This window comes from Pyrus communis, chromosome 11, assembly GCF_041283825.1.
Source record: "Pyrus communis isolate YQ-2024b chromosome 11, ASM4128382v1, whole genome shotgun sequence".
NCBI lineage: Eukaryota > Viridiplantae > Streptophyta > Magnoliopsida > Rosales > Rosaceae > Pyrus > Pyrus communis.
This window is the reverse complement of record NC_142575.1, coordinates 22,377,873-22,399,738: the sequence shown is the minus strand read 5'-3', so window position 1 is coordinate 22,399,738 and position 21,866 is coordinate 22,377,873. Positions and strand designations below refer to the sequence as shown.

General features: G+C 36.8%; 1 protein-coding gene across 1 annotated transcript; it reads left to right on the top strand.

The window, feature by feature from the left end:
- The first annotated feature begins 269 nt into the window (after positions 1–269).
- On the top strand, positions 270–7,603 carry LOC137741722 (DEK domain-containing chromatin-associated protein 4). Its single transcript, XM_068481436.2, has 12 exons — positions 270–435; positions 1,136–1,963; positions 2,061–2,094; positions 3,672–3,751; positions 3,911–3,970; positions 4,104–4,214; positions 4,659–4,739; positions 4,830–4,913; positions 5,500–5,965; positions 6,517–6,629; positions 6,863–6,893; positions 7,142–7,603. The coding sequence occupies exons 2-12, from the start codon at positions 1,190–1,192 to the stop codon at positions 7,306–7,308; spliced, it is 2,001 nt and encodes a 666-aa protein (XP_068337537.1). The 5' UTR covers positions 270–435; positions 1,136–1,189; the 3' UTR covers positions 7,309–7,603.
- Positions 7,604–21,866: the final 14,263 nt, after the last annotated feature.

Sequence of the window (21,866 nt, the reverse complement as noted above, 5' to 3'; positions counted from 1 at the left end):
TCTAAAAGCTGACATTTTTAAAATTAAGAGCTAATATTTGATAAATACTTCTCAAAAAAGCCATCCCTAATATTCAAGGTTTCAAATTTTAATAAATTTCTTTCTTGATATATAAAAAAAAAAAAATAAAAAAAAAGAAGAATGAATATCAATCAACGGCTGTCGATTCGCTAGGTGCCATCCCAAACCAGATCTGGGCCGTGGAGACACTTTCGCGTTAGAACTCAAACTGACGTGGTATTTAACTGCACTTTGAATCCGGGTTTGAAGTCCGGACTACGTATATATCCACAGCACAAATAAAATTAAAAAAACAAAACCAAAAATAGAAATTCGAAGCATAATAATAATTGTGTGTAAGAGAGAGAAGCAGTGAGAGTGGGACTCGAAGACTTTTCCGAGCTCCAAATCAACCAACACAAAACTCAAATCTCTGTAAGTTTCATACCTAAATCAATTTTTATTCAGTTTTAATTACCAATTATTCTTTTTTTCTGTAAAGTTTGTTATTTTTGGCTATGGAGTTGGGGATAATTGAGGTGCAGAGCTTAGGGATTCCAACTGGTTGTTACAGTCTTCAAACGTGAATTTTGCTTGATTTTTACTGATTACTGTGCAAAATTGGAATTTTTTTCTTGCTACTGTTTGGTTGCCGAGAAAGTTGAAAATTTGAGTTTAATTTGTAGTTTGAATTTCGCTTGTCTTTTGGTCCCAAACTGAATTAACAGATTTTCTTTGATTTTTTGTTCTATTGACGTTGTATGGTGAAAAACTGAGGTTCTTGCTTTTGTTAAAGCAGTGTAGAAGCTGAAGATTCAAAATTTGTCTGTTGGGCTCTGCATGTTACATACTTGGTCCAGATTTAGTTTGGAATTTCATTTTTCTGGGGACTCTAATTTTTCTAGTTGTCATGCATTTTTCTACTAGATTCTGTTATTGCTCTTTGGATTCTTTTTTGTTTGAGAAAATCAGCGGTAGCTGCAGAGTTTTCAAGCTTGATGATTTATATTTGAATATTTCCAAACTTATGGCATTTTATTTGTTTGAAATTATGGTGGTAACCCCTAAGTTTCTATGAGAGTTTCTTTTGCATGCGACATTGTGCACCCCTAAGTGAATACTACATTTGTTTCAGGAGTTTTTCCAATCAACTTTGCCACGGCCATAATCTGTTTTAGATTAATTGATCATGGGTGAAGAAGACACGGTGGCCAATGACACTGAAATAGTGGCAAATGGGACTAGCCAGTTAGGGAAAACCAGCAAAGATGCGACTTTGAAAAAAGGGGACGAAAAGGTTGAGGTAAAAGAAATAGATGTATATAAGAAAGGTGATGAGAAAGATGAAGCAGAGAAAAAGAATGAAGGCCAAGAGACCGATGGAAGCAAAGATGAAAAAGTGAAAGAAAAAGCAGAGGAACCCAAGGTTGGGGAAATAAAAGAGGAAATTGGTCCAAATGAAGTTAAGAAAGATGATGAGAATGCTCTAGTTGAGAATGGAAGCAAAGGTGAAAAGGTGAAAGAAACAGAGGAACCCAAAGTTGAGGAAAAAGAAGAAGAAACTGCTCCAAATGAAAAGGTGGAGACTGAAGAAAAGAAGCAAATTGAAGTGGAAGAAGAGAAGGTGGATGGGCTTCAGGTGGAGGAAGAGAAGGAAAAAGTGAAGGTAGAAGACAAGGAAGAAGATAAGGAAGAAGAGAAGGAAGAGGATAAGGAAGAAGAGAAGGAAGAAGAGATGGAAGAAGAGAAAGAAGAAGAAGCTAAGATGGAGAAAGGGTCGAGGAAGCGTGGAAAAGGAAAAAGTGCGGAGAAAACCAAAGAGAAGAAAAGGAAAGTTGCAGAAAAGAAGGAGCCAGAGCAAAGGACTCCCGCTATTGATCGCCCTGTTCGTGAGCGGAAATCAGTTGAAAGGCTGGTGGCAACTATTGAAAAGGATAATGCCAGGGAATTCCATATAGAGAAGGTCTTCTTTTTATTTGTTTTCTGTTCTATAGATATCAGTTTCTGGTTATGTCTTACTGAGGATTATTTTGTTTATTGTTTTACCTTAAACATTGTAGGGACGCGGTACACCATTGAAAGACATACCTAATGGTACGGTTCCTGCCCTATTCTCTTCTTTTTTATCCTACTGTTAATGAACCTCACTTTGGTTTTCTCTGTGAAAGTTAATCTTCTACATTTTATGGTACGGTTCCTGCCCTATTCTCTTCTTTTTTATACTACTGTTAATGAACCTCACTTCGGTTTTCTCTGTGAAAGTTAATCTTCTGCATTTTAAATTCTTTTAAATGGACATTATATCAGTCCGGTAATCCACTTACACATTCTTTTCCTGTTTTAAACTCCAATCAGTAGTAATTACATTGAAATATTTTTAGCTTCATAGGGTTGTGAAGGGGTCAAAGCTTTCATTGGTCACTTTTGTTTGGTAAGATATTTTCACATTCTGTTTGATGCGTGAAGTATCTGGTGGTTATGAATCTGGAAGGATATAATCATGATGCTATTCCTATCTGGAATCTTATTTGGTCAAGCCAGTGAATGTGAGCTACTGTTATAGGGTCTTTACTGCAACAGGGAAGAGTGTTCTAAGTTTGTACCTCATGTGTTGGGGTAATATGTAGTCCTATAGTAACTAATGTTGGTTCAGAGTTAGTGTGGTGTCTAGGATTCATACATTTAGTAATTAATATTGGTTCACTGTATCCATGGGTTCAACATGGATTACATGCAGTATCTAACCTAGTACAACTCTATAAAAGGCTTGTAAGCCCTTTTTCATTCAATGAAATTAATGAATTTAGAGACCTTTCCAGTGAGTGCGCAGCATATTTTTCTCTTTAGGACTGTGTGATGAAACCTATCTGTGATTCCTAAGGCAACTCCTAGAACCCTGTTTGTGTGACTGGGGCTTTCATTTTAATGAGTCCAGCTTTTCCTTATGTACCAACAATTTACATAACCAAAAAGCCCAAAATTGTATTTCCACATTTTGCTCCTTGTCCAGGTTGTCCATATCATGTCAAAATATGAATAGTTAGACTAATTGTAGAGCGCGGAGATTTTGACTACAATTCACCTGCAACTAATAATTTCATTTATAAATGGTGGAGATTTTATGTCCATGTATTGACCATTAATACTCGGACATAAAATCTCCACCATTTATAAATGAAAGTATTAACTTCAGGTGAATTGTAGTCAAAATCTCCGTACTCTACAATTAGTCTAACTATTCATATTTTGACATGATATGGACAACCTGATACAGGACAAGGAGCAAAATATGGAAATACTGTTTTGGGCTTTTTGGTTATGTAAATTGTTGGTAGATAAGGAGAAGCTGGGCTCATAAAAATGAAAGTTAAGAAAGAAACTCCGGTTACACTAATAGGGTTTTAGGAGTCGTATTAGGAATCACATGCAAGTACATTCTTGTTTGACCAGTTGCTTACAAGAAATTCATATTGAACTCTTCCAAGTGATGCATTGTATGTGATCGAATTTATTATTAACAAAGAATTTAGGTCTTCTCTTCCTTATTCTTTTAATTATATACATCAATGTGTATACTAAATTACTATCCCTTTGATTTATAACAGTCTGATATTGCAATTGGTGAGTTTTTAATTATGGCAATGCAAATTATTGATGTTTGTCTTGTTCAGTGGCTTTCAAGTTGTCAAGAAGGAAAATCGATGATAACTTAAAGCTACTTCATACCATTCTTTTTGGAAGGAGAGGAAAGGTAATTCATTTACTGCTAACTTGGTGACAAGAATGTACTTACTGCAAAATTAAACTGCATGAATAAAATCTCTCTGGAGATTTCAAAGCTAGTATTCTTCATATGTAGTCTTTGAGTATTGAGGTGTTGTGTCTATTTGGCTCTCCTTTAATTTTGCAGGCACTTGAGGTCAAGAGTAATATATCCAGGTTCTCTGGATTTGTGTGGCGTGGAAATGAGGTAAAAGATGCATTATCTTTGATGCATGCATTTGACATGTTTTAGTGCTTTGAGGGTGGTGTTCACTAAGGTTTTAACAGCGTGCATTTACTTGTGATACGATAGTGAGGTTCAAATGTTGTCATTGTTGCAGGACAAGCAAAATACTAAAGTAAAAGAAAAACTTGACAAGTGCAATAAAGAGAAGTTATTGGACTTCTGTGATCTGCTCAATGTATCAGTTTCCAAAGCTACTACTAGGAAGGTTTGCTAACTTATTACTGCCGCAGCTACTTTTTTGGTTTGGAAATTTGTCCCCAAATCTTTCTGTTCATTGTGGCGAATCTATTATTTGATCACTAACTGACTAAAGTAGCAACTATCTCATAGTTGGGATGTTTTTTACTGGTTGATTAACTAACATTATACACATTGTTCAGTCCAGACTTAAATTGTATGCCCTCATATTCCACATGAATTGATAATCTAACTGTGAATGGACCTCAGATGCAACAGTGTATCTGATTTTGTTTTCTCTAGAAAATAAGGGTTGACGCATCCTGGGATTATTGGAAACACTGGTTTTGTTTCTCATTTGAGAGCAGGCGAGGCATATCAGAAATGAATTTTCGGCCTAATTTAAAAATCAAATTTTGTTATTGTCAAATTTGAGAGGACAGTTGCTTAAATGAGCTGGAAAATGATGCAGGAGGATATAGTTGCAAAGCTTATCGAGTTTTTGGTGGCTCCTCATGCTACAAGTGATGTCCTCCTCGCAGAAAAAGAGACGGTTTGTTTACTTGCAAATTTTTCACTATTGGAGAAATTTGTTTTCTTGCACAGTATGTTAACAACTTTCTGTTTCTTGTTTGAATGTCAGCCAACTAAGGGCAAAAAGCGCAAGAGGGCAACCAAAGGAAGTCCTTCAACCTCTGGGGGCACAAGTTCAAAGCGCTCGGCAAAGGTGCTATTTTCTCATCCTCTAATATCATAAATAAAGTTGTGACATCAGCATTAGTATAATAGCTTAATTGGCGAATAATTTTTTGTGTCGTCTTGCTGTAACTGTAAAAGGTTCTACTTCAGCAGAGGTAGGTGTTCTTGTATTCGTTTGTAGTGTATATATCTTTTGCACTTGGACAACTATTTGTCTCGCCATTTTGGTATAACTTGTGTCTTCTAATGAATGTTATCTGTTCCTTTGTCAAACTTGCTAGTGATGGATGTACTATTCCATGGCTTCAGTGTGTATAGAATGTAGCTTCATAATTCTTTCCAGTTTATGTAGCATTGGTGGATCTTAAGATAAGAGCATCTATATATACACTGTTGCCGAGGCTTTTACTGATTGTAAATTTTACTGCAATTTCAAGAGATTTAAAAAGTACCATGAGAATTTATCTAGAGAAGAAACATGCTTGCAACCTGCATTAGATTTTAGCACTTCAGTCTGTTTAGAGGGCTTCGTACCATTTATTGATGGCTTTCTACCATTTATTGTTCTTTATCTTATGTATATGTAAAAGAACATTTGTTCTGTAATTTTCCAGAGTCGTAGAAAGAATGATGATGATTCAAAATTGGAGGACAAGAGTACACCAGATACAGAAGATGAGTCGGTGGAAGATGTAAAAGAAGAAGAAGAAAATGATGAAGACGAAAATGAAAATGGCATTCCAGAGAAGTCAGAGGATGTGATGCCTGAGCATTCAGAAAGTGAGGAGAAACATGATTCTTCCGATGATACTGACAAAGAAGTGATAAAAAGGAAGCCACGGTCAAAATCATTGTCATCCAGAAAGAAGGAATCTTCTGGAAAAGCTAGAACAAAAAAATCTCCAGTTTCTGCTAAGTCTACTCCACCACCTAGTAAAAGACAAAAGAAGTCATCATTAAAACGCACTCCAGTTGATGATGACAGTGATACGAGTCCAAAGGTATCCTCAAGGAAGAAGAAAAATGTGAAAGTGTCCAAAGCATCAACTCCAAAAAAATCTGCCTCAAAGGAAAAAACTGGTATAAATTGAAATCTCTTGTTCCATTTGATACTCTCATGATTATTGTTATTATCATTACCATCATCACCATCATCACCATCTTGGTTAAAATACATTTTCTTTAATAACTTTTGATTTTGAAATACTAGTACTTAATTCTATTTTTTTTTTTTACTAAATTTTTTTGCTCCATTTGTTTCTCTCAGAAAGTTCATTGCTTTATTGTTGCAAATATTCTTGAAAACAATTTTCTTTTGGAATTTTGGTTTCAGTTTTGTTGTTTTTACTTCTTCAAAGATTATAGCTTTAGTTTTTTTTTTTTTTTTCTCCTCCCTTGTTTTTGTTTCTTTAGCTTATAGATTTGTGTGCTGTGTATTGTACATCTTTGTTGTCTTCTCGTCTTATTTAGATATTGAGGGACTGATTTATCTGGTCAATTTTTTTTTTTCACGATTTGATAATGTTGTCTAATACATATTGCTCATAAACAATTGATTGTTTTGGATTTTTTTTGGCAAGAATTGGAGCTGTCGTTTCATCCTTGTTGATAATACTATTCTTTATTTGAAGGGAAAAAAGTTGCTAAAGGTAAGGACAAGACCAAGGAAGAAAAATTGAGGCCAACTGATGACAATTTGAGAGATGCAATATGTCAAATTCTTAAAGAAGTTGACTTCAATACGGTAAGCTTAGAGTACCAGTTGTCTGCCCGGTAAACATGGTTGTAGCGGCATATTCTTGAATGAACTGGTAAACTTGGCTGTAAAGGGTGTTTGCATATATATACTGAGAACATTATACCGATCAGCAATCAAAAGAAGAAGTATCCGAGACCATCATATTTTATTGTTTATACTTTATATTACGTGATGGTTGTTCTCATACACTTACAAGTTGCGTTCTCTATATTTTGCAGGCTACTTTCACGGACATTCTGAAGCAACTTGGTATGCACTCTCGTTTCTTTTGTTTTATTGAAAATTTAAATGGCCTTTTTAAATATTAGTGAATCCAATGGTACTAATTTGGTCTCAGCTTGTAAATGGGTTCTTCAAAGAAATTTGGCTAGAAAAATTGTGAACATTCATCTGCTGCAGGATTGAAGAAATGATTAGCTATCATTTTGAAACGTAGTGCCTGATCAGATAAATACTCATGAACTCTTATTGCCTTCCTGCCTGTCGTTCTTTTTCAGCCGGGCAATTTGATGCAGATCTCAGCCTGAGAAAGTCAGCCATAAAGCTCATGATCCAGGAAGAGCTTACTAAATTGGCTGATGAGGCAGATGAAGAAGACGAAGAAGAAGGGGATGCAGAGAAAGACGAAACCCAGACTGCTAAGGAAGGGGAGGTCGAAGCCTGACCAATTAGAGGGAACATGACTGCATGGACATAGTAATAGCTATTTGTCTTTGTTTTTTGCTTTTTTTACTTAAAGTTAATGCTGCATGTACTATTTAGTCTGTCACAGTAAGCTGGATGTAATTTATCGTTAGCGCTCTCTGCTTGCTGGCAAGTAAACTAGTAAATTTGAATTTTAAACCAGTTGATGTGAAACTACTCTCAGGTTGTGCAGCAGGATTGCAGCTTGTTATGTACACGTTAACACAATTAATATGAATTTCTCTCTAATGTAACCAACCTCTTTTGGATGACAATTAAGTTTCCCCAATTTTCCAACTTTATTACTGCGGACCCAATTTTCGGATGTGGTTGCTTGATGTTTTGGTCTGTGTTGAACTGATTACATCTTTGCAGGGGTGAGAGCCCAACTGATTAAAGTCTTTCAGTGCTGAAATCGCAGGTATGTCCGGTCATTTTTTGTTGTGGTCATGACTCTATTTTGTGATCAACTGGCTGACTGCTCATCTGACTATAATTTCTTCTACTTTTCGTGCTGATTAATCAATGTATTAAAAGCATGAGTGAGGAGTCCGAGGGATAGTCCAGCCTAGACGTGAGGCAAAGCCTTACGGAACCTAAATTTTTTAATATATACTTGAGAGTACACACATATTATATTAAAAGAAAAGAAGATTATTAATCAATAATTACTTTGAGAACACACATATATATACATATATTATATTATATATATAAAATAGAGGATGAAAGCACACATATAACAATGCATGTAGGCAAAGAAGGGGGCAGAGAGATGATAGTGTAAGGAATTGGTATGAGACAGTTAAACCTACCCAAAATTTAGGTTTAGGAGTTAAAAAAAAAAAAAAAAAAAAAAAAAAAAAAAAAAAATCCCCTAAGGTGCACCTAGGCAGTTCCGGCGGCGCCTTCCGCCCACTTTCTCAAAACAAAGGCGGCAATCCTCAAGCCTAGCCTCATGGGTGCCTAGGTGCGCCTTGAGGCGAGCCTTGTACAACATTGTGATTAATTGAGAGTTTGACTTTGCCTCTATTCCTTTCCTTGTATGACTAAACAGTTTAAATAAGGGTTGTTTAAGTCTGTAGTCCTCCATCAGTTAATTATGTGTCAATTTGGTCATTCCGTCATGGTTGTTTTTCTTACAAAATATGTAAACATGTTCAGTCATGTTGTTTGCTTCCCTAACCTCGTACCTGTCATTTTCTTCTCAAGTCATCCGAAATTGAAGTAGAAACAAGAGAAGAAAATGGAGACTCAGGGACTTGGTAACAATATATGGTGTGAGTAGAACCGTTTGCCCCTGAAAATGAATGAAAAACCAGCGGACGTTGACCGAAGGACGCAAGTGACAACTTTACAAGTAGGAGGGATCTAGCTCCAATTTCCTGTTGTTGCAATTGGTAATTATTTACTCATATGGTGTGAGATAAAAGATGTCACGAGTATTTATTTACTCGTATGGTGTAGGATATTTTAGAACTGTACAAGCCAAGATTGGCTCCGATGAATTGTTCTTGGATTTTCTAGAGAAATTTAAGCATGTAATCCCATCCAGAGTTTATGTGAGGCGAGTGAAAGACGGATGTACGTGAACTATGAACCGAAGCTGCTTCAAGCATGGAGGATAGCTATCAATTTCATTCATACTATTTTATGGTGAGATTTACCTTTCCTATGTTGCGCTTCTACCAAGAGGTGATATGCTCTATGAAGTGTGCTCAGCGCAATGTTCTCCCAATGCAATTTGTGTGATGGTGGAATTTTCTAACCTGAGTAGGTTCTTTGAGTTGGATTTGACCGTTAACAAATTTTGGTAGTTGTTCGAAATTGGTCATAAGGATGGCGTGGGGCATCTAAGGTCTACGTGTCATAAGCTCTTTGATTCTTCAAGCATGGGGGACCAAAAATTGGCCAAAGACACTCAGAAGACCAATGGGGAGTGGGAGTCCGACTGTTTGGCTGAGCTGCGTGTCCAAATGTAGTTTATTAAAGGTAAGCAAACTGCTCTATTATTTGCCTGCTTGAAGTCTAGTAGTGAGATACTCTTGACTTTGGTATTGAATATCTTCTTTCATGTGTAGAAGTTTGGCTCAACTCCAAAGACTAAGCATGACATGAAGAAGGACCATATTGCCATGGGCATTCTGGCCAAGTATTGTGAATGGTGTTGGTTGCTCAATCCCTTCATAAGAAAAAAGTCGGACTGCCACCTAGAGAGGAGATGAGGCTGATCAAGGAGGAATCATTTCCCCACTTTGGCTCCCACAAAAAATGACAGCCAATTGCTATAATTTTTATTTATTTAGTATTTATTTCCTTCTTTTTATGGTTTTTAATTTTTTAAATTCAAGCGGTACAATTTGATTGATTTTGTTGGCCCCACATTTGGGCCACATTGTTATACACACAAAATGCCTAACGATAAGGAATAAATTGATGTGCAAGGTAATATATCGAGGACAGACCAAAACTCTGTATGCAATACATAAAAAGACTAGTGTGATAAAAACCAAAATTAAATTAAAACCTCAGTTTTCCAAACAAACAAACCAAAGTGATGTCTGGAAAAGGAACCTAAATCAATACAAAGACCATAAATTTGCAAACAAAATTGGCGAAAATTTAATATTTGACGCCTTGTTTGGATTGGTGCTAATTAATACGGAAAAAAAAAGAGAAACGAATTTAATGAACCGACGTATACTAGAAAGGATTTCATCAGGCAACTCACTAATTCTATCCACCAAGTTGTTCTCGCCCTTAATTTTCTGTTTTCTTCCCAAGTTTTTCTTTTGTCCTTTTAAAAGGTTCCTAGTACTAGCAGAGGCCGCTCCCTTTAGCACGAAAAAGTGAGAATACAAGTTTATGTGGAGAGCGAGTGATTTTGTCCACCGCGTTGCAGTTGCGCTTGTTTTTCCCCAAAGTGTTTTCCTCTTCTTGTTGCCTTCCCAAAGTTGTGCTCATCTTTCTAATAGAACAACAGGCACCCCCAAAGGAAAAACAACAACAACGGACCAAGTGAGGACTAATGAGTGATACAAGGAGGCGTTCAAATACATGATTCCATGGAAATAACTATTAACTATTAATAATACTTCCATCCCCCGAGGCCGAGCCCGAGCCCGAGCCCGAGTAGGATGCACGCATACCACCCTTGCAAACAAGGTATTTTCATCTTACAAAACTTCATAATCCTATAACCGTTCAATATCTTAATCATCATATAAAGATCACTGTGACGATAAATCTTTCAAATTGACGGAGATGGTTTAGTCATCCACAATTCAAAATGTATCAAATAAATGGACGGTTAGACGTGGTAACTGCAGCGCAAGGTTTTTTTCTATACATCAGAATGACTAAATGACCTTCGACTCGAATGATTTTTTCAGAGGATGATCCATGAATACAGATAGCGAGAAATTGAACGGTTAAGATTACGGAATTTCAAGGATGAATAAATAGATATCTAGGAACCAGAAAAAAGAGGAAAAAAAAAAAAAAAAAGAGCGTACCTTGTTTTTGGCTGCCAATTGAGAGGCTGGGCGCACCCTTTTAGTCATCAGATCTGGCAGGGCAACGTTTCTTCCCTCTTAATAATCTTTCTGACTACAAATAATTCAAACCAAGATATGGTCTATGCCTAGTGCAAGTAATTCAAACCTCCGTTGGCGGGCGGTACAAGAGAATTTTATTGATACGAATAAAAAGTTCCGCCTAGTCACGAGGCGGAGGGAATTGAAAGTGGCCCAAACAAAATTCCAGAGAATAAATTTATCTCCAAAACACAAAAATCCAATCACGCTTGAATGACTCGGAAAGAAAAGAAGAGAAAACAGTAATACCCCAAATCAAGCGGTTGGGGTTGTCTCCTGGTTGAAGATGTTCTTAGAAAACTGTGACAGTACTGCAGGCAGTGGTTGAATAGTTTTCTGTATTCATTAACAACAAAGAAACCAAAATATATACCAATACAAATACATCGAACCCCCCAGTTCAAAAGGAGAGAGGTATAACAAGTTAGTCTTGTTCGGTTTGTCCAAGTCCATTAATTAAAAGGAAAACAGGTTTCCCAGATTGCTATTTCCCACGTGTATCCTTTTTTTTTTTTTTTTTTTTTTTTTTTTTTTTGAACAAACGATATTATCGGATGAGCTTAGTCTCACAATGAATTATCAATAATGTGGTTCAAACTCGCATTTGGTGAGAATCAAACTTAAGACCTCTCACTTACAAGTGAAGATGAATATCATTATACCGTAATACTAAGTGACCCCACGTACCACTTTTAGATACATCTAATCTAAACCATCTAACTACTAAAAGTAGGGTACATGAAGTAGTAAGACTTATTTTGTACTGTGGACTGTATTTTTCTTGCCAATTAAATTACTATTACACCCTTTTATACATACCTGAAAGAAAAATTAGGAATGAAAAATGTGAACTGTTAATGCTCAAAATTGTAAGGTTAACAAACTAGAACAATGAACCCATGGGGGGCTTGGTATATGAACTGAAATGAAATGGACACAATGATATAAAGTGGTTCTTCCATAAATAGGGCTATGTCCACTATAGTCTGTTCATAAATTTGTGTTACAACCGAATCGGTTTGGGAGCCCTCCCCATGTGTAATCTCATCCCCTAATTTCACTATTTGCATCTACATTTCCTATTCGTATCTCGTAGTTATGATGCGTTTATATTTGCAGCGCAAAACATCTGTTATACTAAATGGAATTCTACGTGGACGTATTAGTGACACATCCCAAATCATGAATGCATTGATTTTACGCACACTATTGATATGGCGGCAAAGACTTAAAATTTGAAATATCACTTGGTAAATGAAGCAAAAAACAATTGAATAACCTAGAAACAGTAATACATACCTCTCAAGCATCAAGATATGAATCTGTGTGAACAAAACCTAATCAACAATTTATCAAAACAAACTTGATCAACAAATCTAGCAAAAAACCTAATTAACGATTCGACACTTACTCAACATTGCTGAACTTGTGAGTATGTGCGATTTTATTCAAAGTCGTCCACACTCTTGCGGTTTGAGAGTGCCAAGAATCTTGACCTCTCGGCGTGTTTAGAAAAACATCATCCGCAACAGTCCACATCAGCCATAAATGGTGCGTACACAACACATGCAAATTTCCGCAGTCTCTTCCTTTGACAAAAAATGCACCTGCAAAATAATAACACATAAGATTAAGGCCAAAAGCCTCACGCGCCCACAATGAATTGGGGTTGGGGTGCTTTGGCCGAAGAATCTCGAATGCCAAAGTTAGAATTATGAAAAGAATGTGTTTGAGTGTTTGTGGGTAGCAAAAAGCCTCTTGAACTTTGGAGATAAATGGTGTATTTATAGGAGAAATGGAGGAGATGGGCCGGCCTTCTAAGGTTTAGGGGTGGCCGGCCCTAGGCTTGTGTTTAAGTGGGAATATTCCGAGATATTTGTGCAAATAAATATCTTGGAGTAATTAGGTAAATATCCTAAATAGATGGGATTAGGATTACTTACTTAAAATAAGTCTTCTTTGATTATGAATGTATTTATGATAAGAATAAGGGATTATTCTACCATAAATACCTTTGACTTTTCCTACGAGCAGGGGTGCCTTGAGCAGTTGTTGATCTCTGTTTGCTCTACCTCAGTTGTGCATGGTGAATGAGGCTGCTCCCTGCTTAGGCCTGGTAAACGGGTCGTGTCTGTCGTGTTCTTGTCATTTTCGTGTAACACCTGTTATCTTAACGGGTCGTATCGTGTCACACCCGTTATCTTAACGGGTCCTTAACAGGTCGGGTCACTTTACCCAACGGGGCGTACTAAACGGGTAAAGTGACCCGACCCGTTATGACCCGCTATGACCCATTAAGAAAAATGTATTTTTTTCTTAAATTTTCACATACCACACATTGCCACATAAATATTACTCTAAAACATTAAAACACATTTGTCGTTTAAGTACTACATCTACACTTGAAAATAAGAGCCTAATAAACAAACATCCATACACTACTAGTCTATTACAAAATATTAAATGTGCAAGGATATGCAAAATGAAAGAGTTTTTGTTTTCAAGGTTGTGAAGCCTTTCTCAAAAGTTTAAACCTTGCCAATGGAACTCCAAGCTTGCATATTATTCCTTTTACAAAATCTTCAATTTTCATCGATCATCATGACATAAGATTTTGTGGTATCCACCAGTGTAAATATTTTAAATTGAAGATCGAATTCATTCATTGTATTCATATAGGGTCAAGGAGTGTACCTGTAAAAAATCATCAAAATCGGAGTTAAAATAACCGTTAAATCGTGATTTTTTGTTGATAACCGTTGAAAAGTTTTGTCTCGTTACTTGATCTCTGAATGTTTGTTTTTTGCGATTTTTGGCGTATGCGATCTTGAAGCATATACGAATAAGTTTGATGGTTGGATCATTGAAATTATTTTCGTAGAATGCGTATCCCATCAAAATGATAGATTCACTAACACTCAAGAGTTTATTTATATTTTTATTAAGTATAACATAAGATTTTGTGGTATCCACTAGGGTAAATATTTTAAATTGAAGATCGAATTCATTCATTGTATTCATATAGGGTCAAGGAGTGTAGCTGTAAAAAATCATCAAAATTAGAGTTAAAATAACCGTTAAATCGTGATTTTTTGTTGATAACCGTCAAAAAGTTTTGTCCCATTACTTGATCTCTGAATGTCTGTTTTTTGCAATTTTTGGCATATGCGATCTTGAAGTATATACAAACATGTTTGACGGTTGGATCATTGAAACTAGTTTCGTAGAATGTGTATCCCATCAAAACAATAGATTCACTAACACTTTAGAGTTTATTCATACCTTCATTAAGTATAACATAAGATTTTGCGGTATCCACTAGTGTAAATATTTTAATTGAAGATCGAGTTCATTCATTGTATTAATATAGGGTCAAGGAGTGTACCTGTAAAAAATCATCAATATCGGGGTTAAAATAACCGTTAAATCGTGATTTTTTGTTGATAACCGTTAAAAAGTTTTGTCTCGTTACTTGATCTCTGAATGTTTGTTTTTTGCGATTTTTGGCATATGCGATCTTGAAGTATATACGAATAATTTTGGTGGTTGGATCATTGAAATTATTTTCGTACAATGCGTATCCCATCAAAATGATAGATTCGCTAACACTTAAGAGTTTATTTATACTTTCATTAAGTATAACATAAGATTTTATGGTATCCACTAGGGTGAATATTTTAAATTGAAGATCGAATTCATTCATTGTATTCATATAGGGTCAAGGAGTGTAGCTGTAAAAAATCATCAAAATTAGAGTTAAAATAACCGTTAAATCGTGATTTTTCGTCAATAACTGTCGAAAAGTTTTGTCCCATTACTTGATCTTTGAATGTTTGTTTTTTGCAATTTTTGGCGTATGCGTCTTGAAGTATATACAAACATGTTTGACGGTTGGATCATTAAAACTAGTTTTGTAGAATGTGTATCTCATCAAAACAATAGATTCACTAACACTTTAGAGTTTATTCATACTTTCATTCATTAAGTATAACATAAGATTTTGTGGTATCCACTAGTGTAAATATTTTAATTGAAGATTGAGTTCATTCATTGTATTCATATAGGATCAAGGAGTGTAGCCGTAAAAAATCATCAAAATCGGAGTTAAAATAACTGTTAAATCGTGATTTTTCATTAATAATCGTCGAAAAGTTTTGTTTCGTTACTTGATCTCTGAATGTTTGGTTTTTGTGATTTTTAGTGTATGCAATCTCGAAGCATATACAAACAATTTTGATGGTTCGATTGTTGAAATTAATTTCATAGGATGCGTATACCATCAAAACGATAGATTTACTAACACTTAAGAGTTTATTCATACTTTTATTAAGTATGAATAAACTCTTAAGTAATTGGCCCTGATGAGCTGTTCTCGGATTTTCTAGAGTAATTTAGGCATGTAATCCCATCTGGAGTTCATGTGAGGCGCTTGAAAGGCAGAGGTAATCATGAACTATGAACTAAAGTTGCTTGAAACATGGAGGAGAGCTATCAATTTTGTTCAAACTATTTTGTGTTGGGATTCACCTTTCCATGTTGTGCTTCTACAAAGAGGTGATATGCTCTATGAAGTGTGTTGTGCGTAGTGTTCTCCCAATGCAATTTGTGTGATGGTGAAATTTTGTAACATGAGTAGGTTCTTTGATCCACATTTAACCGTTAACAAATTCTGATAGTTCTTTGAAATTGGTCATTAAGATGGCGTGGGGCAGCTAAGGTCTATGTGTTGTAAGCTCTTTGATTTTTCAAGTAGGGGGGGGACCACGAATAGGCCAAAGCCACTCAGAAGATCTGTGGTGAATGAGAGTCCAACTCTTCAGCTGAGCTATGCGTCCCAGTGAAGCTTATTGGAGGTAAGTGAATTGCTTTATTCCTTGCATGCTTGAAGTCTAGTAGTGAGCTGCTCTTGGCTTTGGTATTAAATATCTTCTTTCATGTGCAAAAGTTTGGCTCAACTCCAAAGACTAAGCCTGACGTGAAAAAGGACCATGTTGCCATGGGCATTCCAGCTAAGTATCGTGAATGGCGTTGGCTACTCAGTCATTTCATAAGAAAATAGCCAAACTGCAACCTATAGAGGAGATTAGGCTGATCAAGGAGGAAGAATTTCCCCACTTTGGCCCCACAAAAATGACAGCCAATTTTATAATTAATAGTATTTATTTCCTTTTCTTTTATGGTTTTTAATTTTCTATTTTTTTAATCTATGTGGCACAATTTGATTGGTTTTGTTGGCCCTACATTTGTGCCACATGATCATAAATACAAAATATCTAACGATAAGGATGAAATTGATGTGTAAGGTGAAATATCGAGGACGGGCCAAAACTGTGCATGCAATACATAAAAAGACTAGTGTGATAAAAACCAAAATTAAATTAAAATCTCAGTTTCCCAAGCAAACAAATCAACTGGTGCCTGGCAAAGGAACCTAAATGGATACAAAAACTGTCATAAAGTTGCAAAAAAAAAATTGGCGAGAATTTAATATTTGACACCCTTGTTTGGATTGGAGCTAATTATCGTGGGAAAGAAAGAGAAACGGATTTAATGAACCGACGTTTCACTGGCAATCCGCGTGAAAGCCGAAAGGCTTCGGTGGGGTTAAGTTTCACTAAAGCCAGGTCACACACTAAAAAGCCAGGATCACCAGTGTGGCAATTCAAACGGTTCAAATAAGAAAACTCTCAATGGGGGATTTTGTATTTTGATTTTTTTTTTGTTTTGTTTATCCTCCACAAATAAAAAGAGAGAACAAATCGACTATTACAGAACCAGATTTTGTTGGAGAATAATTCAGAAAATAAATAAAAATGACATAAATACTGATTCTTTATTAATGAAAAATACTTACAATACAGAATGAAATAAATGAAATCATTACAGGAATTAAAATGATACTAACTTGATTGAATCATAGATAGAGGCTAGCGCAAAAGTTATGTCCTTCAAACAATATTTCCGTCCGACTCTTGTGCTTGTGGTTCTACGACTTCTACTTGATCAGGATACAACTATCTAATTCTACAACCCGCACTGGATTATAGAATTCTGGCGAATTGCTTTGTATGTTTACTCTTTGAGATTTTGAACGGAAGAGAAAGAAGAATGAAAAAGAAGATTCTATTTGGAAACTGAGAATGTAATTACATAGTTTGTTTCATACCCCTTCAAATACCTGTTGAACGTATTTGAAAATGCACAACTCTTTCTAAAAGTTGCATCTCTTAATCAAAACAATTTTTAATTAATATGTTAATTTAAAATTCAATTCGAAATTAAAATTAATGAACTCTGATTAATTTTAACTTCCAAGGCCCTTGCCTTGATTAATTAATATTAATTTTGTTAGGCTATATTACATAAGCCTAATCCACACAATCATAAGGACCAAGCCTTCAATCCTTTTCCAAATAGTTCAAATCCTAAGTACTAGTATAAAGGACTAGACCTATATATAGGTCATTGTGAACCATGCTTTTACCAATGTGGGACTATGAGTCTCAAAACCTCCAACAGATTTTCCAAAATTTCCAAAAATCAAAGATACACGGCCGCAACCATGTCTGAACTCCTCCCTGCATTTGGATCTGCATTTATCTGAACAAAACATAATCAACAATTTATCAAAATAAACTTAATCAACGAATCTAATAAAAACCCTAATTAACGATTTGACACTTACTCAACGTTGATGTTGATGAACTTGTTGTGGAAAATATGGAAGAGAATGCTTTTTCTCATTATATTTCTCTACAAGATTACAAGGATATATATACATGATACAAGTGTGTAGGTAGGACAAGGTAGCCGTCCTAGTGTGTAGGTAGGACAAGGTAGGACGGCTGTAGGACGACTAGTGTGTAGGTAGGACAAGGTAGGACGGCTGTAGGACGGTTGTAGGACGGCTTGACGGCTGTAGGACGGCTAATTCTTCCAATACTCCCCTCAAGCTGGATCAAGGAGGTTAATTGATCCAAGCTTGGAGAGCAGACTTTGAAACTGAGGAGAAGCAAGAGACTTCGTGAAAATATCAGCAAGTTGATCTTGGCTTCGAGTGAATGTGGTTTGAATTACCTTGGACTGGACTTGTTCCCGAACGTAGTGACAGTCAACTTCAATGTGTTTGGTGCGTTCATGGAACACCGGATTGGAGGCAATATGCATAGCTGCTTGATTGTCACAGAAAAGAGACATAGGTGTGTTGATTGGGAACCTCAAGTCCGAGAGAAGGCCCTTGAGCCAAATGAGTTCACATGCAGTGGAAGCCATGGCTCTATACTCAGCTTCGGCACTTGAGCGAGCAATTACATTTTGTTTTTTGCTCTTCCATGTCACGAGGTTTCCTCCAACCAACGTGCAGTATCCAGTAGTGGATTTTCTATCAATAGCATTCCCTGCCCAGTCAGCATCGATGTAGGCAATGATTTGAGTATGACCATTGTTTTTCATGACGATTCCCCGACCAATGGAGCCTTTGAGGTATCTGAGAATTCTTTTAACAACATTTAAATGAGCTTCAGTGGGTGCATGCATGAATTGGCTTACAAGACTAACGGCGTAAGTTATATCCGGTCTGGTGATGGTGAGATATATAAGCTTACCCACCAATCGTTGGTAGTAACTGATATCACTGAGAGGTTCTCCTGTCAAGTCCAACTTCAATTTGCTATCAAGAGGAGTACGAGTTGGTTTGCAATCCATCATCTTCACTTCTTGAAGTAAGTCAATCACATATTTCCTTTGACTCAAAAAAAGTCCCTTGGGGGAAGTGGCCAGTTCAATCCCAAAGAAGTATTTTAAAACTCCTAAGTCTTTAATGGCAAATTGTTGATGAAGAGAATGTTTAAGAGTGTGAATCTCATCAATGTTATCACCTGTGATGATGATATCATCAACATAGATTAGTACAACTAATTTGCCAACTGATCCTATTCGAACAAACAGGGAGGAATCAGCATGACTTCTCTTGAACCCAAAATTTTCAAGAACCGAGCTCAGTTTGGCATACCAGGCACGAGGAGATTGTTTCAAGCCATAGATTGACTTATGAAGCTTGCAAGCCATACCTGAATTCTGTGCTTGTGGATGACCCGGGGGTAGTTGCATGTAGACTTCCTCTTTGAGGTCTCCATGTAAAAAAGCATTTTTTACATCCATTTGGTACAATGGCCATTCATGGTTCACTGCAACAGATAACAAAACCCTTATTGTGCTCATCTTAGCCACGGGAGCAAATGTCTCCTTATAGTCCACTCCAAAAGTTTGAGTAAAACCGCGAGCCACCAATCTTGCCTTGTGTCGTTCAATTGAGCCATCAGAATTAAACTTGATTTTATAGACCCATCGACTGCCTACCACCTTCTTGCCTTTGGGAAGTTGAACTACACTCCAGGTTTTATTTTCATTCAAGGCTTTGAGTTCTTCTTCCATGGCTAGACTCCACACAACTTGACGATTGGCTTCTTGAAAGTTCCTTGGTTCACTTTCATAGGACAGTTTACTGAGGAAAACTACATGAGAGTGAGAGACTTTGGAGTAATTTACAAACTTGTGAATAGGGTACCTGGCATGGTAAGTTTCATAGTCTTGCAGCCTTGATGGTGGATGTCGATCTCGAGTCGGATTCCTGCAGGTTTTACCTGGGATCACAATAGGTTCAGCTCCACTCTCTTGTATAAATGTTGTGTTATGGTCATGGGGAACTACTTGTGCTTCTGAGGCTTCAGTGTCATCTCCAATAAGCAGGTTGTCATTAAGAGTTGCATGAGAATCCCGGTTGTGAGGTAGTGAATGGACACAATCACTTGGTTCGACTGAATTTGGCAATGGGAAGAGATCTAGGAAATGCTCCCCCTGACGATTTTGATCTGATGATTTGTTGAAATATGGTTGGTTTTCATCAAACCGTACATCTCTTGAGACAAACATCTTCCTGGAGCACGGATTGTAGCATTTGTACCCTTTTTGGGTGGAGGAGTATCCCATGAAAACACACTTGACAGCTTTGGGATCAAGCTTGTCTCGGTGATGGGATTGAATATGAACATAACAGGTACATCCAAAGATTCTCAGATGGGAAAGATTAATTTTTTTTGTTTTGCATAACCTCAGATGGTGATTTTGTATCCAGAACACGACTAGGCAGTTTGTTGATAAGGTAGGTGGCTGCAAGAACTCCTTGAGACCAAAACCTCTTAGGCACATTCATTTGCAACATTAGCGCCCTGGTTTTTTCAAGTAGGTCCCGATTCTTCCTTTCGGCAATTCCATTTTGCTGAGGAGTACCTACACAACTTGTTTGATGTATAATTCCATGGGTGCTCAAATAGTTAGTCATATTTTTGGATGTATATTCAGTGCCATTATCAGACCTTAGTATGTGGATTTGGGACGAAAAATGGTTCATGACAAGATTATGAAAATCCTTGAAAGCATCCATAACTTCACTTTTGAATTTTAGGAGGTACAACCAAGTGGCTCTTGAGAAATCATCAACAAAGATAACGTAGTACCTATAACCATCAAAAGACTCTAGAGGTGCAGGTCCCCAAACATCGGAGTGCACCATCTCAAACAACTTGCTAGTCCTAGACATGGAAGAATTGAATGGGAGTCTAGTAGATTTTGACAAATGACAAATTTCACATACAAGGGAGGATTTGCATAAACTAGGGAACAACGTAGACAACACAAATTCTGAGGGATGTGCTAGGCGTTGATGCCACAACCGATGTTCTAGGTTTGAGCTGACTTGGAACCCCTTTGGAACATTGAGGTCCTCTGAAAAATAGTACAGCCCATTTAGGTAGTGACCTTCACCAATCAGCTTCTTGGTGGCTAGATCCTGAAAAACAACATTGTGGGGGGAAAAAATTGCACGACAGTTTAGAGAGTTTGTAATCTTTCCTACGGACAATAATTGAAAAGGAAAAGATGGAACATATAACGCTGTGGACTCAACAGTTTCTGAGATCAGTTTAACTTTCCCTATACCTAGAACTGGCACACCTCTACCATTTGCTACAGAAACTAGTGATGGTTTAGTGTGGCTTTCAAAATCGTATAGCTTAGAATATTGATTTGTCATGTGATTTGTGGCACCTGAGTCTATAATCCAAAAATCATGAGAGTGACTAACATTTAGAGCAGTTGAAAGAGCACACATGATACCTGGAATGTCTCCTTGAGGTACATGACCAGATTCAGCTAAGAACCCTGCAAACTGTCCAAGAAGAGCAGTTTGACTTTCCCCAGTCGACGTTTCACCTGTGCTTCCTTTTCTGGTTTGAAGGTAGGTTGAGAACTCATTCAACAAGTCAGCCAGATTGGCTGTAAAGTTCATCGACCCACCGATGGATGTAGCAGCAGCAGCATGGTACTTGTTTATATGTGGTCTAGCGTGTGAGCCCTTATGATCTCTTAAAGGCTTGTTCTCAAACCTTGGCTTCAACTCAGGGTGCAATATCCAGCATCGATCTATTAGATGTCCAACATTATTACAATGTAGACACTTCAGATCTGGCCTTTTTCCCTTGTATACTTTATCTCCAAATGACTTGTGATTTGTCACAAAAGCTCTAGCCTCAGACACACTAGGTTTTACGTCAACATTCATGACTTTTCTGCGTACTTCTTCTCGCTGGATAGTAGTGCAAACACTTGCAAATGATGGAAGTTCGGGATTCATTAGAATATGGCTTCTAAGATCTTCATATTCAGAACCCAAACTTGTAAGCAAATGAAAGATTTTGTCTTCCTCGGACCTTTTTAACAGTACGGCAGCATCGATAGTGTGTGGTCGATACATTTCTAGTTCGTTCCACATGTTTTTCATGCAACCGAGATGATGAACAAAGGATTTATCACCTTGTTGAAGACTTGCAAGATTCCTCTTAAGCTGGAACACTCGAGCAGCATTGTTTTGATTTCCATACATGTC

What these genes read in the sequence shown, in the direction of transcription:
- LOC137741722 (XM_068481436.2), top strand. Translation starts at nt 1,190, where the DNA reads ATGGGTGAAGAAGACACGGTGGCCAATGACACTGAAATAGTGGCAAAT. An exon ending in TCCTCGCAGAAAAAGAGACG is followed by an intron (nt 4,740 to 4,829) that starts GTTTGTTTACTT and finishes TTTGAATGTCAG; the next exon opens with CCAACTAAGGGCAAAAAGCG. An exon ending in GGACATTCTGAAGCAACTTG is followed by an intron (nt 6,894 to 7,141) that starts GTATGCACTCTC and finishes GTTCTTTTTCAG; the next exon opens with CCGGGCAATTTGATGCAGAT.